General features: G+C 46.0%; 1 protein-coding gene across 1 annotated transcript in view; it reads right to left on the bottom strand.

The window, feature by feature from the left end:
• LOC115205757 (tetraspanin-17) overlaps positions 1-17500 on the bottom strand; it is a gene marked incomplete in the record, with an annotated part of 40387 nt that overhangs the window by 15715 nt on the left and 7172 nt on the right. Inside the window, 4 exon segments of the mRNA XM_029772065.1 lie at positions 5278-5325; positions 5648-5773; positions 7814-7984; positions 9801-9947. Of these exon segments, the coding sequence (XP_029627925.1) occupies positions 5278-5325; positions 5648-5773; positions 7814-7984; positions 9801-9947 (492 nt within the window).

The raw sequence follows: 17500 nt of genomic DNA, 5'->3' as shown, positions 1-17500 counted from the left end.
CTGTGTGTGTGTGTGTGTGTGTGTGTGTGTGTGTGTGTGTACACTGTGGATGAAGCTGTGTGTGTGTGTGTGTGTGTACACTGTGGATGAAGCTGCGTGTGTGTGTGTGTGCGCGTATGTGTACACTGTGGATGAAGCTGCGTGTGTGTGTACACACTGTGGATGAAGCTGCGTGTGTGTGTGTGTACACACTGTGGATGAAGCTGCGTGTGTGTGTACACACACTGTGGATGAAGCTGCGTGTGTGTGTGTACACTGTGGATGAAGCTGTGTGTGTGTGTGTACACTGTGGATGAAGCTGTGTGTGTGTACACTGTGGATGAAGCTGTGTGTGTGTACACTGTGGAGGAAGCTGTGTGTGTGTGTGTGTGTGTGTGTGTACACTGTGGATGAAGCTGTGTGTGTTTGTGTGTACTGTGGATGAAGCTGTGTGTGTGTGTGTGTGTGTGTGTGTGTGTGTGTGTGTGTGTGTGTGTGTGTACACTGTGGATGAAGCTGTGTGTGTGTGTACACTGTGGTTGAAGCTGTGTGTGTGTGTGTGTGTACACTGTGGATGAAGCTGTGTGTGTGTGTGTGTGTACACTGTGGATGAAGCTGTGTGTGTGTGTGTGTGTGTGTGTGTACACTGTGGATGAAGCTGTGTGTGTGTGTGTGTGTACACTGTGGATGAAGCTGTGTGTGTGTGTGTGTGTGTGTGCGCGTGTGTGTACACTGTGGATGAAGCTGCGTGTGTGTGTGTACACACTGTGGATGAAGCTGCGTGTGTGTGTGTGTGTACACACTGTGGATGAAGCTGCGTGTGTGTGTGTACACTGTGGATGAAGCTGTGTGTGTGTACACTGTGGAGGAAGCTGTGTGTGTGTGTGTGTGTGTGTACTGTGGATGAAGCTGTGTGTGTGTGTGTGTGTACACTGTGGATGAAGCTGTGTGTGTGTGTGTGTGTGTGTGTGTGTGTGTACACTGTGGATGAAGCTGTGTGTGTGTGTGTGTGTGTGTTCACTGTGGTTGAAGCTGTGTGTGTGTACACTGTGGATGAAGCTGTGTGTGTGTGTGTGTGTGTGTGTGTGTGTGTGTGTGTGTGTGTGTGTGTGTGTGTGTGTGTGTACACACTGTGGATGAAGCTGTGTGTGTGTGTACACTGTGGTTGAAGCTGTGTGTGTGTGTGTGTGTGTGTGTGTGTGTGTGTGTGTGTGTGTGTGTGTGTGTGTACAGTGTGGATGAAGCTGTGTGTGTGTACACTGTGGATGAAGCTGTGTGTGTGTACACTGTGGATGAAGCTGTGTGTGTGTGTGTGTGTGTGTGTGTGTGTGTGTGTGTACACTGTGGATGAAGCTGTGTGTGTGTGTGTGTGTGTGTGTGTACACTGTGGATGAAGCTGTGTGTGCGTGTGCGCGTGTGTGTACACTGTGGATGAAGCTGTGTGTGTGTGTGTGTACACACTGTGGATGAAGCTGCGTGTGTGTGTGTGTACACACACTGTGGATGAAGCTGCATGTGTGTGTACACACACTGTGGATGAAGCTGCGTGTGCGTGTGTACACTGTGGATGAAGCTGTGTGTGTGTGTGTGTGTGTGTGTGTGTGTGTGTGTGTGTGTGTGTGTGTGTGTGTGTGTGTGTATGTGTGTGTGTGTGTACTGTGGATGAAGCTGTGTGTGTGTGTGTGTGTGTGTGTGTGTGTGTGTGTGTACACTGTGGATGAAGCTGTGTGTGTGTGTGTGTGTGTTCACTGTGGTTGAAGCTGTGTGTGTGTACACTGTGGATGAAGCTGTGTGTGTGTGTGTGTGTGTGTGTGTGTGTGTGTGTGTGTGTGTGTGTGTGTGTGTGTGTACACTGTGGATGAAGCTGTGTGTGTGTGTACACTGTGGTTGAAGCTGTGTGTGTGTGTGTGTGTGTGTGTGTACACTGTGGATGAAGCTGAGTGTGTGTACACTGTGGATGAAGCTGTGTGTGTGTACACTGTGGATGAAGCTGTGTGTGTGTGTGTGTGTGTGTGTGTGTACACTGTGGATGAAGCTGTGTGTGTGTGTGTGTGTGTGTGTGTGTGTGTGTGTGTGTGTGTACACTGTGGATGAAGCTGTGTGTGTGCGTGTGCGCGTGTGTGTACACTGTGGATGAAGCTGTGTGTGTGTGTGTGTACACACTGTGGATGAAGCTGCGTGTGTGTGTGTGTACACACACTGTGGATGAAGCTGCATGTGTGTGTACACACTGTGGATGAAGCTGCGTGTGTGTGTGTACACTGTGGATGAAGCTGTGTGTGTGTGTGTGTGTACACTGTGGAGGAAGCTGTGTGTGTGTGTGTGTGTACACTGTGGATGAAGCTGTGTGTGTGTGTGTGTGTGTACTGTGGATGAAGCTGTGTGTGTGTGTGTGTACACTGTGGATGAAGCTGTGTGTGTGTGTACACTGTGGTTGAAGCTGTGTGTGTGTGTGTGTGTGTGTACATTTACATTTTACATTTAAGTCATTTAGCAGACGCTCTTATCCAGGATGAAGCTGTGTGTGTGTGTGTGTGTGTGTGTGTGTACACTGTGGATGAAGCTGTGTGTGTGTGTGTGTGTGTGTGTGTGTGTGTGTGTGTGTGTGTGTGTGTGTACACTGTGGATGAAGCTGTGTGTGTACACTGTGGATGAAGCTGCGTGTGTGTGTGTACACACTGTGGATGAAGCTGTGTGTGTTTGTGTGTACACACTGTGGATGAAGCTGCGTGTGTGTGTACACACACTGTGGATGAAGCTGTGTGTGTGTGTGTACACTGTGGATGAAGCTGTGTGTGTGTGTGTACACTGTGGATGAAGCTGTGTGTGTGTACACTTTGGATGAAGCTGTGTGTGTGTACACTGTGGATGAAGCTGTGTGTGTGTACACTGTGGAGGAAGCTGTGTGTGTGTGTGTGTACTGTGGATGAAGCTGTGTGTGTGTGTGTGTGTGTGTGTGTGTGTGTGTGTGTGTGTGTGTGTGTGTGTGTGTGTGTGTGTGTACAGTGTGGATGAAGCTGTGTGTGTCTGTGTGTGTGTGTGTGTGTGTGTGTGTGTGTGTGTCTGTGTACACTGTGGATGAAGCTGTGTGTGTGTGTGTACACTGTGGATGAAGCTGTGTGTGTGTGTGTACACTGTGGATGAAGCTGTGTGTGTGTGTACACTGTGGATGAAGCTGTGTGTGTGTGTGTGTGTGTACACTGTGGTTGAAGCTGTGTGTGTGTGTGTGTGTGTGTGTGTGTGTGTGTACACTGTGGATTAAGCTGTGTGTGTACACTGTGGATGAAGCTGTGTGTGTGTGTACACTGTGGATGAAGCTGTGTGTGTACACACTCTGGATGAAGCTCTGTGTGTGTACACACTGTGGATGAAGCTCTGTGTGTGTTTACACACTGTGGATGAAGCTGCGTGTGTGTTTACACACTGTGGATGAAGCTGCGTGTGTACACTGTGGATGAACCTGCATGTGTGTGTGTGTACACTGTGGATGAAGCTGCGTGTGTGTGTGTGTGTGTACACAGTAGATGAAGCTGTGTGTGTGTGTGTGTGTGTGTGTGTGTGTGTGTGTGTGTGTGTGTGTGTGTGTGTGTGTGTGTACACTGTGGATGAAGCTGTGTGTGTGTGTGTGTGTGTGTGTGTGTGTGTGTACACACTGTGGATGAAGCTGTGTGTGTGTGTACACACTGTGGATGAAGCTGTGTGTGTGTGTGTACACACTGTGGATGAAGCTTTGTGTGTGTTTACACTGTGTCTTTTGTTCCGTTCCCATATAAAAGTCTGTTCAGCTCCAGCAACAAAGAGGCTCACCCCCACAAAGCCCGTCTTTGTCTCTCAACAGAGACACTCCACCAAGGATTCCCTTGTTCCAAAGCTAAAACCTGGAAACCAACTCTCCACCAATGGGAGGTAACGGAATCCCTGGGCGTCCAATGAAATGTTTCCGATGGTGACAGTGAACTTCCCCTAGAGCAATTTCCATTTCAGTTTGTGTTTACTCTCTCCCTCTCTCCCTCTCTCCCTCCCTCCCTCCCTCCCTCCCTCCCTCCCTCGAAACACTCCACAAAGTACAGCTCACAGCTTGTTTCAATACATTTTCACAGCAAAGCCTACAAGCCTGTACAGCCTACAAACATAGGAAAACTATCAAATTGGGGGGGGCTTCACTACATAACAGTACGCATAGCAACAGTACGCATAGCAACAGTACGCATAGCAACAGTACGCATAGCAACAGTACGCATAGCAACAGTACGCATTGCAACAGTACGCATTGCAACAGTACGCATTGCAACAGTACGCATTGCAACAGTGCTCTGGTTGAGTGCTGTATGAGTGCACACACCCACACCCAACCACGAGGAAGGGAGGCATAACCCACTGAATCCCCAATTATAGAGCGTAGTGCTGTGAGGCTTCCCAGGGCTATAACTGGAGTCTAATCAGCACTGTTAGAGAAACACACTGTTATTAAGGAAGAGAGGAGGACAGAGGAGAGGAGCCTGAACGCTAGCTAGCTAGGAAGAGAGGAGGACAGAGAGGAGCCTGAACACTAGCTAGCTAGGAAGAGAGAGGACAGAAGAGCCTGAACGCTAGCTAGCTAGGAAGAGAGGACAGAGGAGAGGAGCCTGAACGCTAGCTAGGAAGAGAGGAGGACAGAGGAGAGGAGCCTGAACGCTAGCTAGCTAGGAAGAGAGGACAGAGGAGAGGAGCCTGAACGCTAGCTAGCTAGGAAGAGAGGAGGACAGAGGAGAGGAGCCTGAACGCTAGCTAGCTAGCTAGGAAGAGAGGACAGAGGAGAGGAGCCTGAACGCTAGCTAGCTAGGAAGAGAGGAGGACAGAGGAGAGGAGCCTGAACGCTAGCTAGCTAGCTAGGAAGAGAGGAGGACAGAGGAGAGGAGCCTGAACGCTAGCTAGCTAGGAAGAGAGGAGGACAGAGGAGAGGAGCCTGAACGCTAGCTAGCTAGCTAGGAAGAGAGGAGGACAGAGGAGAGGAGCCTGAACGCTAGCTAGCTAGCTAGGAAGAGAGGAGGACAGAGGAGAGGAGCCTGAACGCTAGCTAGCTAGCTAGGGAGGAGGACAGAGGAGAGGAGCCTGAACGCTAGCTAGCTAGCTAGGAAGAGAGGAGGACAGAGGAGAGGAGCCCGAACGCTAACTAGCTACTTAACCCCTAACTACCATGCCTGGCTAGATGTTCAGAGGAAAGGTTGAAATGTCCGCCACCTCTCTCTCTGGATAATGGCCAGCATGGTTTTAAAGACTGATTGTGTCTGATTGGAAATACACAAGAGAAATACCAACCCCTTGAAGTCTCACGTCGTAGCCACACTGTGTGTTAAGGACGTCTTCCTGAAACGAATGAAAGCAAAACTATCATGAAAATAGAAGAATGTGGGTCTTCCATTAGGGTCTGTAGAATATGTTCATGTGTTAAACTGAATTAAGTCTGAGGTTTATAATGTAGTTCTATAGCACAGTAAGGTATCTTACGGCAGGGTCTGTAGAATATGTACGGTTCATGTGTTAAACTGAATTAAGTCTGAGGTTTATAATGTAGTTCTATAGCCCAGTAAGGTATCTTACTGCAGGGTCTGTAGAATATGTTCATGTGTTAGACTGAATTAAGTCTGAGGTTTATAATGTAGTTCTATAGCCCAGTAAGGTATCTTACGGCAGGATCTTTGACGCAGCAGGAGAAGGGGACGCCACAACGCTCTCTACTGGGGTTAAACTCAGTGCAGTTGAAGTAGATATTCAGGTTCCAGTCATTAGGACCGTGGGCTCCACAGCACGACCACTAAAAAAAAAAAACACACACACACACACACACACACACACACACACACACACACACACACACACACACACACACACACACACACACACACACACACACACACACACACAGGTATAAGGCTTTATTACATGTTATAAGCATCTTTGAGCTCTTATAAAGTCTTACTACAACCAAGTCTGCTATGATAAAGAGGATGGCTGTGGTTGGCTTCAGTATTTGTACAGTTATCCAATCAAGGTTAAGGCACTAGCTGCCAGTAGAGTACAGTTAAAGGTACAAGACATGTTGCCTGTACAGTTCAGTTAAAAGGTACAAGACACGTTGGGCTCCCGAGTAGCGCAGCGGTCTAAGCCACTGCATCTCAGTGCAAGAGGCGTCACTGCAGCAGCTGGTTCAAATCCAGGCTTTATCACATCCGGCCGTGATTGGGAGTCCCCATAGGGTGGCGCACAATTGGCCCAGTGTTGTCCGGGTTTGGCCGTCATTGTAAATAAGAATTTGTTCTTAACTGACTTGCCTAGTTAAATAAAGGTTAAATTAAAAACATTGTTTTTTTTTTGCCTGTACAGTCCAGCTAAAGGTACAAGACAGCTTCTACCCCCAAGCCAAAAAGACTGCTGAACAATTAATCAAATGACCTCCGGACTATTACAATGACTGAACCCCCCCCCACACACACACAATTTGTTTTGTACACTGCTGCTACTCGCTGTTTATTATCTATGCATAGTCACTTTACCCCTACCTACAAGTACAAATTACCTCAACTAACCTGTACCCCCACACACTGACTCGGTACCGGTACCCCCTGTATATAGCCTCATTATTGTGTAGACTTATTTTTTTACTTTAGTTTATTTGGTAAATATTTTCTTAACTCTTCTTGAACTGCACTGTTGGTTAAGGGCTTGTAAGTAAGCATTTCACGGTAAGGTCTACACTTGTTGTATTCGGCGCATGTGACAAATAAAGATTGATTTGATTTGACATGTTTCCTGTACAGTACATTTATCAGAAATATACGCAATAAGATAATGGCAGAAAAGATTAGACAGCCGCTGTCCCATTAAAGACATCACCACACAACAGATACCCACTGATCCAATTGTTTCATTGACTGGGTTTCACATATCACTTTTCCTATCACATATCCCTGTGTTAATTATATAACATCTAGTACTACTGACATATCCCTGTGTTATCTCTATAACATTAGTACTACTCACATATTCCTGTTAACTCTATAATATCTAGTACTACTCACATATTCCTGTTAACTCTATAATATCTACTACTACTCACATATTCCTGTTAACTCTATAATATCTAGTACTACTCACATATTCCTGTTAACTCTATAATATCTACTACTACTCACATATTCCTGTTAACTCTATAATATCTAGCACTACTGACATATCCCTGTGTTACCTCTATAACATTAGTACTGCTCACATATTCCTGTTAACTATATAACATCTAGTACTACTGACATATCCCTGTGTTATCTCTATAACATTAGTACTACTCACATATTCCTGTTAACTATATAACATTAGTACTACTGACATATTTCCTGTTGACTATATAACATATATTACTACTGACATATTTCCTGTTGACTATATAACATATAGTACTACTGACATATTTCCTGTTGACTATATAACATATAGTACTACTGACATATTTCCTGTTGACTATATAACATATAGTACTACTGACATATCCCTGTATTATCTATATAACATCTAGTACTACTGACATATCCCTGTGTTAACTATATAACATTAGTACTACTGACATATTTCCTGTTGACTATATAACATATAGTACTACTGACATATCCCTGTATTATCTATATAACATCTAGTACTACTGACATATCCCTGTTTTAACTATATAACATTAGTACTACTGACATATTTCCTGTTGACTATATAACATATAGTACTAAAGACATATTTCCTGTTAACTATATAACATCTAGTACTACTCACATATTCCTGTGTTAACTATAAAACATCTAGTACTACTCACATATTCCTGTGTGAAGTCTATGAGGTTCTGCAGGTCGATGTCGTCGCGGTAAGCCTTGACATTGTTGTTGATGAAGAAGTTGAGCTGGTCTTTGATCCAGTCTTTAAACACAAAGGCCAGGATGCCTGCTGTCAGCTCCAAGAAGAAGATCAGACCCAGGAACACTGAGAACTAGAACACAAGAGAGAGAACATTAGGAACATGTGAGAAAATAGGACATACATGTCACCTCTACAGCGCTGTTCTGGCTATGTCTGTAAACTAAAACAGCATATCTATAATACTGTATTAGCTATGTTGTTTCGGAAATAGGTACATTTGTAGACTGACTGACTCAAGGGCCGACTGACTGAGTTGAGATAGCCAGTAAGTCAGTCAGGCCTGGGACAACTGGCTAGGAGCAGCGTTGAGATGCCCCAGGCCTGGCTGGCTGACTGGCTGGCTGACTCCTGGCTGGCTGACTCCTGGCTGGCTGACTGGCTGACTGGCTGGAAGCAGAGTTGAGATGCCCCAGGCCTTACTGACTGGCTGGTTGACTGGCTGACTGGCTGGAAGCAGTGTTGAGATGCCACAGACCTGACTGACTGGAAGCAGCATTGAGATGCCCCAGGCCTGACTGACTGGAAGCAGCATTGAGATGCCCCAGGCCTGACTGACTGGCTTGGAGCAGTGTTGAGATGCCCAGGCCTGACTGACTGGAAGCAGCATTGAGATGCCCCAGGCCTGACTGACTGACTGGAAGCAGCATTGAGATGCCCCAGGCCTGACTGACTGGCTAGGAGCAGTGTTGAGATGCCCAGGCCTGACTGACTGGCTGGGAGCAGTGTTGAGATGCCCCAGGCCTGACTGACTGACTGGAAGCAGCGTTGAGATGCCCCAGGCCTGACTGACTGACTGGGAGCAGTGTTGAGATGCCCCAGGCCTGACTGACTGACTGGGAGCAGTGTTGAGATGCCCCAGGCCTGACTGACTGGCTGGGAGCAGTGTTGAGATGCCCCAGGCCTGACTGACTGGCTGGAAGCAGCGTTGAGATGCCCCAGGCCTGACTGACTGGCTAGGAGCAGTGTTGAGATGCCCCAGGCCTGACTGGCTAGGAGCAGCGTTGAGATGCCATAGGCCTGACTGACTGGAAGCAGCATTGAGATGCCCCAGGCCTGACTGACTGGCTAGGAGCAGTGTTGAGATGCCCCAGGCCTGACTGACTGGCTGGAAGCAGCGTTGAGATGCCCCAGGCCTGACTGACTGACTGGAAGCAGCGTTGAGATGCCCCAGGCCTGACTGACTGACTGGAAGCAGCGTTGAGATGCCCCAGGCCTGACTGACTGACTGGAAGCAGCGTTGAGATGCCCCAGGCCTGACTGACTGACTGGAAGCAGTGTTGAGAAGCCCCAGGCTGGCCAGCCAGGCGTTAATGGACAGAGTAGTGGAGGTAATAGCCACTGAGAGTGACAGCTGGCTATGAGGCCCAGTTTGTCTCTGTCACTCAGACTCCATTGTCAAAGTTGAACGTGACGTAACTTCTCCGAATGATGTCATAGTTTCCCCCCCAGATATTTAGAGAACACGCTTACATACTCAATGATGGATGTTTCAGGCTTTTATAAATGAGTGGTTTATTATTTCCCATCTAGATCAATACCAATCCTAGGTGTTCATTTACGGTAAGTAGCCAACTGCTATGAACGACCTCAACTTTCAGATCAAACGAAGCCAGAGTTATTTTTGTGAATGAAACTAGCATGTACCTCCCTCCCTCTAAATAATACCTAAATGAAGACCGACAGGTGTGAACCAAGGTGTGAATTACTGGAACTGCAAACCCAAAGGTGTGGATAGCAGAGCAGAAGGTAGAAATGAACCATACGAGGTTCAATATGTTATCGTCCAAGGCACACAGTCTTACCACCCCACAGAGAGATTAAACTAAGTAGGTCTATATGAGTTGAACTCTCTAAGGAGAAATAAAGCATATTTAATTCAAACTCACAAATTTGAGCAGCAAGGTGTTTTCCCGTAGCGCTCCGATGCAACCAGCGAATCCCAGGATGAACATGACTCCTCCCACTACGATGAACAACCACACAGGGTCGAAGCCTCCCAGGTCTGTTATGGAGGCCATGTTGGACAGCACCCCCTGGAGGACAGGAGGACCAAGGTGTTATTACAGATGTATAGACAGACAGCACCCTAACCTCCCAGGTCTATTATGGACTCCATGTTGGACAGCACCCCCTGGAGGACAGGAGGACCAAGGTGTTATTACAGATGTATAGACAGATAGCACCCTAACCTCCTAGGTCTGTTATGGACTCCATGTTGGACAGCACCCCCGGGAGGACAGGAGGACCAAGGTGTTATTACAGATGTATAGATGTGTTTTTTGACCACTGAAAGCGTAAGACCCCAAAAGTAAAAAACGGCAGTGATAGTTCTGTAAGAAAGCATGTGTTGTGCAACGTCTTCTTTGGCATAATATAAAAAGCCAATACAACAACACACCTTACTGTCAGAGAGACTAGGCATTCCACTGCCTTTCCCTTCCAGGACAATAAACACCGACAGACAGCCCTTCCCCTGCTTCCCCCTAACACCCTGCTTCCCCCTAACAGACTGTTTTAGCACAATGTTCCAAATGCCTGAATCGGAAGAGTCAAGGTTTTTATTTCTTTCAGTTTTTATGAGTGTTTGTCTTTTTGGTCTCGTCTCCTTCGCTCCTTCTTTGCACCTCCCCCTGCCATTCACAGACACCGAGCCCCTCCCCCTGCCACTCACAGACACCGAGCCCCTCCCCCTCCCACTCAGAACAAAGACGAAAGATAACTTCTTCCACTGACGACAAGAAGCTTAAACTCGCTATTTGCATTTGAGGTTTGGTCCAACTGAATCAGTCATATGGACACCGAAACACATTGAGATATTATTTTACTGTAATGGAGAAGAATGTAAGCTTTGTAGCGATACCCTTTTAATATGTCTCAACACCCAAAATTTAGAAGAGACCCAACTAAGACAGGAGTATTAATGAACACGATTGTTGAAAATTCATGCTCAGTTTGTCGCGCACAGCATTGCAGTAACACGTACCACAAACAGCATTTTAGCCAGACTGTTATGTGCTAGCTGTTTAGTCTGTATTTTATAAATGTCTAATTAGCATAAAAATAAACATTTAAATAAAAGGAATTGGCAACTTGTTTTCTCATTCTGAGAAATAAGTATCTTCTTATCCAGGTCGACCACTTGGTTTGAACATCGAAAACAAAGCGAACAGGCCGTGTTGTTTAAAACAGTTGGAGACGGACAGGAGGGTGTGTTCATAACAGTTCAACTGGTATACAATGTTAGCAATCAAGCAAGAAAATATAAATACATCCAAGTTGGCTAGACTTTTAATATATAAAGATTAGCTTAGTACTCACTAGCAGGTTGGCCCTGTTGCTTGAGAGATTGTTTGAGATCTGTGACATTTTCTACATTGCCTGTGTCACGTCCTGACCATAGTAAGTTGTTATTTTCTAATGGTAGAGTAGGTCAGGGCGTGACAGGGGGTGTTTGTCTGTTTTTGTATTTCTATGTTCAGTTTCTAGTTTTGTATTTCTATGTTGGTGTTGTTTGGGTTGATCTCCAATTGGAGGCAGCTGATCCTTATTACCTCTAATTGGAGGTCATATTTAAGTTGATGTTTGACCCACCTGTTTTTGTGGGTGATTATCTTTTGAGTAGTGTGTTTTCCTCTCTGCGTCACGGTTCTTTTTTTGTGTGTGTTTCAAGTATTTCGTGTATAGCATTTAGTTTCACGGAATAAATAAATATGTGGAACTACGAACACGCTGCATTTTGGTCCGATCCTTCAGACAGCCGTGACAGCCTGCTTCCAGAAGTTGGTTATTATAAGTGTGTGTATCGTTTATGGTTCTGGTTACATTTGGAACAAAAAAAGGGAATTTACATACTTGAAAGCTAGATCTGTGACTATTGCAAAAAAAAGCTAACTATTATGATAAAATAATTAAATTATTGGTGGGTCTTATGGTTGAAGACATATTTAGTCTTGGTATAATTTCAAAAGCTCTGAATTCATTTGATTATTGATGACTGTATTTGATCTTTAATTGTGCAACAAAGGTTACAATATATATATTTTTTAACAAATTAGATGATATATCGTGAATCATCTGTACGTTTGGAAAAAAATAGATATGATCCCCCTAACACCCTGCTCCCACCTAACACCCTGCTTCCCCCTAACACCCTGCTTCCCCCTCTAAACCCCTGTGGCTGGGTACTGGTCAACTTCAGATGACTTCCTCTCTCACTCAGTCTCTAGCAGCCCAATTCACATTCTCCCCTGAAGACATCCTTTCTCTTTCCCCTGAATTTATGCTGCAATAGTTTGTGTCAGGGGGCTAGGGTCAGTCGGTTATTTCTCGAGAATTTCTCCTGTCTTATACGGTGTCTTGTGTGAATTTCAGTATGCTCCCTCTCTTTCTCTCTCGTTCTCTCTTTTTTTGGGGACCTGAGCCCTAGGACCATGCCTCAGGACTACCTGGCCTGACGACTGCTTGCTGTCCCCAGTCCACCTGGTCGTGCTGCTGCTCCAGTTTCAACTGTTCTGCCTGCGGCTATAGAACCCTGACCTGTTCACCGGACGTGCTACCTTGTCCCGGACCTGCTGTTTTCGACTCTCTCTCTCTCTCTACTGCACCAGCTGTCTCTAACTCTGAATGATCAGCTATGAAAAGCCAACTGACATTTACTCCTGAGATGCTGACCTGTTGCACCCTCTACAACCGCTGCGATTATTATTATTTGACCCTGCTGGTCATCTACGAACGTTTGAACATATTGGCCATGTTCTGTTATAATCTCCACCTGCCACAGCCAGAAGAGGACTGGCCACCTCTCAGAGCCTGGTTCCTCTCTAGGTTTCTTCCTAGTTCCTGTCTTTCTAGGGAAAAGTTCCTAGCCACCGTGCTTTGACACCTGCATTACTTGCTGTTTGGGATTTTAGGCTGGGTTTCTGTACAGCACTTTGTGACATCAGCTGATTTAAAAATGGCTTTATAAATACATTTGATTGATTGATTGATTGACATTGGAATGTGGCTTCTGGTGGAATTCAGAACTCTAGTTTCTCCATTCTGTAGCCTTCTCAGGTGTTGTGTAATCCAGAATGAGAATGGGCCATGACCCTTGACCTCAACCTGAGGCTACGGCACCACAGACTCTTCTACGGCACCACAGACTCTTCTACGGCACCACAGACTCTTCTACGGCACCACAGACTCTTCTACGGCACAGATTTCTCGTGATTCATATGATCCTTTTATGTCTTAACATCATTAAGCAGTGAATCTGAAATCAACAGGCTAGTAGCCTGAGAGCTAACGCCAATCATTAGCGTAACCTACGTTGATCATTAATCCTATCACTTACTTACATTGTACCGTCACCAGTCCTTTACAAACCAGTCTATTATCTGAGAAAATTACGCCTAGCCTACAAAGCATTACAAAACAGCTGACAGTTTCCACATTGGTATTGGCATTGGCAATTAGCATTCTTGACTGGTCTATTTCCAGCTAATTAATGACCTAATTGACCATTTAGGAATCGTTAACCTGTAATGAGGTTCTGAATGTATCCCACTTTCAACACATCACAGAACAACGTCTACTACCTGACCTTCAGTTTATTGGGATGGACAGAAAGAGAGAGGGGGGGGTGTAGAGAGAGGGAGGGGAGAGGGGGGGTATAGAGAGGGAGAAGAGAGAGAGAGGGGGGGTGTAGAGAGAGGGAGAAGAGAGAGGGGGGGTGTAGAGAGAGGGAGAAGAGAGAGAGAGGGGGTGTAGAGAGAGGGAGAAGAGAGAGAGAGGGGGTGCAGAGAGAGGGAGAAGAAAGAGAGGGGGGTGTAGAGAGAGGGAGAAGAGAGAGAGAGGGGGGTGTAGAGAGAGGGAGAAGAGAGAGAGAGGGGGGTGTAGAGAGAGGGAGAAGAGAGAGAGAGGGGGGTGTAGAGAGAGGGAGAAGAGAGAGAGAGGGGGGTGTAGAGAGAGGGAGAAGAGAGAGAGAGGGGGTGTAGAGAGAGGGAGAAGAGAGAGAGAGGGGGGGTGTAGAGAGAGGGAGAAGAGAGAGAGAGGGGGGGTGTAGAGAGAGGGAGAAGAGAGGGGGGTGTAGAGAGAGGGAGAAGAGAGAGGGGGGTGTAGAGAGGGAGAAGAGAGAGGGGGGTGTAGAGAGGGAAAGAGGGAGAGGGGGGGTGTGTGAGGGAGAAGGAAGAGAAGAGAGGGGGTGTGTATAGCGGGGAGAAGAGAGAGGGGGTGTAGGAGTGAGGGAGAAGAGAGAGGGGTGGTGTGGGGTTGGGTGGGGTGTGTGAGCGAGAGGGAGAAGAGAGAGGGGGGGTGTAGCGAGAGGGAGAAGAGAGAGAGGGGGTGTAGCGAGAGGGAGGGGAGAGAAGGGGGTGTAGAGAGAGGGAGAAGAGAGTGGGGGGTGGGGAGATGGCAAGAGAGAGGGAGAAGATTGAGAGAGCGAGAGATGAAGGTAGAGGTAGACACACAGAAAGAGAGAGAGAGAAGAGGACAGAAAGAGAGAGTGAGGTTAAAGACAGAGAGGGACAAAGAAAGCGAGAATCCACAACGTTATTACCCAGACTGACATTAAAATAAGTAAATCTAATCTGTAGTTTTCTGCGGTCAGACATACCACATCCTAGATACAAAGACATAAACAATATGTCTGATGGTGAGAGCTGCCTCTCAAATTAATTTCTAATGTAAAGCATATGGTTTCTCATTGTGGTAGTGGATTTGGTTGTTGCGTGAGGGTCCAGGCAACACAATGACAATTCCCCATATTTTAAAAGTAATGTCATTGTAATGTAAATGTCAAATTCGACTTTTCTATTTAGCCAGCAGTAGCTTTTAACTAACAAGGTTCTTCATTATTGAGGGAGATCGGGGTAAAGTCACAGTGCTGGGCTGAAGGGAGGTCAGGGTAAAGTCACAGTGCTGGGCTGAAGGGAGGGTGGGGTAAAGTCACAGTGCTGGGCTGAAGGGAGGGTGGGGTAAAGTCACAGTGCTGGGCTGAAGGGAGGGTGGGGTAAAGTCACAGTGCTGGGCTGAAGGGAGGGTGGGGTAAAGTCACAGTGCTGGGCTGAAGGGAGGTTGGGGTAAAGTCACAGTACTGGGCTGAAGGGAGGTCGGGGTAAAGTCACAGTGCTGGGCTGAAGGGAGGTCAGGGTAAAGTCACAGTGCTGGGCTGAAGGGAGGTCAGGGTAAAGTCACAGTGCTGGACTGAAGGGAGGTCAGGGTAAAGTCACAGTGCTGGGCTGAAGGGAGGTCAGGGTAAAGTCACAGTGCTGGGCTGAAGGGAGGTCAGGGTAAAGTCACAGTGCTGGGCTGAAGGGAGGTCAGGGTAAAGTCACAGTGCTGGGCTGAAGGGAGGTCAGGGTAAAGTCACAGTGCTGGGCTGAAGGGAGGTCAGGGTAAAGTCACAGTGCTGGGCTGAAGGGAGGTCAGGGTAAAGTCACAGTGCTGGGCTGAAGGGAGGTCAGGGTAAAGTCACAGTGCTGGGCTGAAGGGAGGTCAGGGTAAAGTCACAGTGCTTGGCTGAAGGGCTCAAAGGCCACGTTACAAAAGCAGCCCAATTCTGATTCCTTTCCAACAAATTGCTCTTTTGACCAATAAGATCAGGTGTTTTGAAAATAATTGGGGAACATATCAATATTGGGCTGCCTGTGTAAACGCAGCCTTGGACGCGTAAAGACCTCTGCTGTAGGAGATGGAGCAACATACAGTTGAAGTCAGAAGTTCACATACACCTTAGCCAAATGCATTTAAACTCAGTTATTCACAATTCCCGACATTTAATCCTAGTAAAAATTCCCTGTCTTAGGTCAGTTAGGATCACCACTTTATTTTAAGAATGTGAAATGTCAGAATTATAGAAGAGAGAATGATTTATTTCAGCTTTTATTTCTTTCGTCACATTCCCAGTGGGTCAGAAGTTAACATACACTCAATTAGTATTTGGTAGCGTTGCCTTTAAATTCTTTAACTTGGGTCAAATGTTTCGGGTAGCCTTCCACAAGCTTCCCACAATAAATTGGGTGAATTTTGGCCAATTCCTCCTGACAGAGCTGGTGTAACTGAGTCAGGTTTGTAGGCCTCCTTGCTCGCACACGCTTTTTCAGTTCTGCCCACACATTTTCTATAGGATTGAGGTCAGGGCTTTGTGATGGCCACTCCAATACCTTGACTTTGTTGTCCTTAAGCCATTTCGCCACAACTTTGGAAGTATGCTTGGGGTCATTGTCCATTTGGACGATCCATTTGCGACCAAGCTTTAACTTCCTGACTGATGTCTTCAGATGTTGCTTCAATATAACCACAATTTTCCTTCCTCATGATGGCATCTATTTTGTGAAGTGCACCAGTCCCTCCTACAGCAAAGCACCCCCACAACATGATGCTGCCACCCCAGTGCTTCACGGTTGGGATGGTGTTCTTCTGCATGCAAGCATCCCCCTTTTTCCTCCAAACATAACGATGGTCATTATGGTCAAACAGTTCTATTTTTGTTTCATCAGACCAGAGGACAATTCTCCTAAAAGTACGATCTTTGTCCCCATGTGCAGTTGCAAACCGTAGTCTGGCTTTTTAATGGCGGTTTTGGAGCAGTGGCTATTTCTTTGCGGCCTTTCAGGTTATGTCGATATAGGACTCGTTTTACTGTGGATATAGATAATTTTGTACCTGTTTCCTCCAGTATCTTCACAAGGTCCTTTGCTGTTGTTCTGGGATTGATTTGCACCTTTCGCACCGAAGTACGTTCATGTCTAGGAGACAGAACACATCTCCTTCCTGAGCGGTATGATGGCTGCGTGGTTCTATGGTGTTTATACTTGCGTACTATTGTTTGTACAGATGAACATGGTATCTTCAGGCATTTGGAAATTGCTCCCAAGGATGAACCAAACTTGTGGAGGTGTCCATTTTTTCCTGAGGACTTGGCTGATTTCTTTTGATTTCCCCATGATGTCAAGCAAAGTGGCACTGAGTTTGAAGGTAGGCCTTGAAATACATCTACAGGTATACCTCCTATTGACTCAAATTATGTCAATTAGCCTATCAGAAGCTTCTAAAGCCATGTCATCATTTTCTGGAATTTTCCAAGCTGTTTAAAGGCACAGTCCACTTAGTGCATGTAAACTTCTGACCCACTGGAATTGTGAAACAGTGAATTATAAGTGAAATAATCTGTCTGTAAACAATTGTTGGAAAAATGACTTGTGTCATGCACAAAATAGATGTCTCAACCGACTTGCCAAAACTATAGTTCGTTAACAAGACATTTGTAGAGTGGTTGAAAAATGAGTTTTAATGACTCCAACCTAAGTGTATGTAAACTTCCCACTTCAACTGTATTTCCATGTATATGAAAAGCTCAGGATAGTATACCACTACAGACAAGGAATAGGCACGGATAATCCAATACCTGAACACATGTAAGCAATTGAATGGGCTACACGAGTGAGCGTTTATTTTTTGCGAGATTTTTCATAGGCCTATTTTACTAATTGAAACGCTTTGTCTTAATTAAATTATCTGGTGACATTTCTCCATGCAATGATATACTATGACATTTTAAATTCTTACATTTTAAAACATTTCAACTTTTGAATGAAGTTTCAGT

The sequence above is a fragment of the Salmo trutta genome, chromosome 13 (assembly GCF_901001165.1).
Source record: "Salmo trutta chromosome 13, fSalTru1.1, whole genome shotgun sequence".
NCBI lineage: Eukaryota > Metazoa > Chordata > Actinopteri > Salmoniformes > Salmonidae > Salmo > Salmo trutta.
This window is presented reverse-complemented; position numbering and strand designations above follow the sequence as displayed.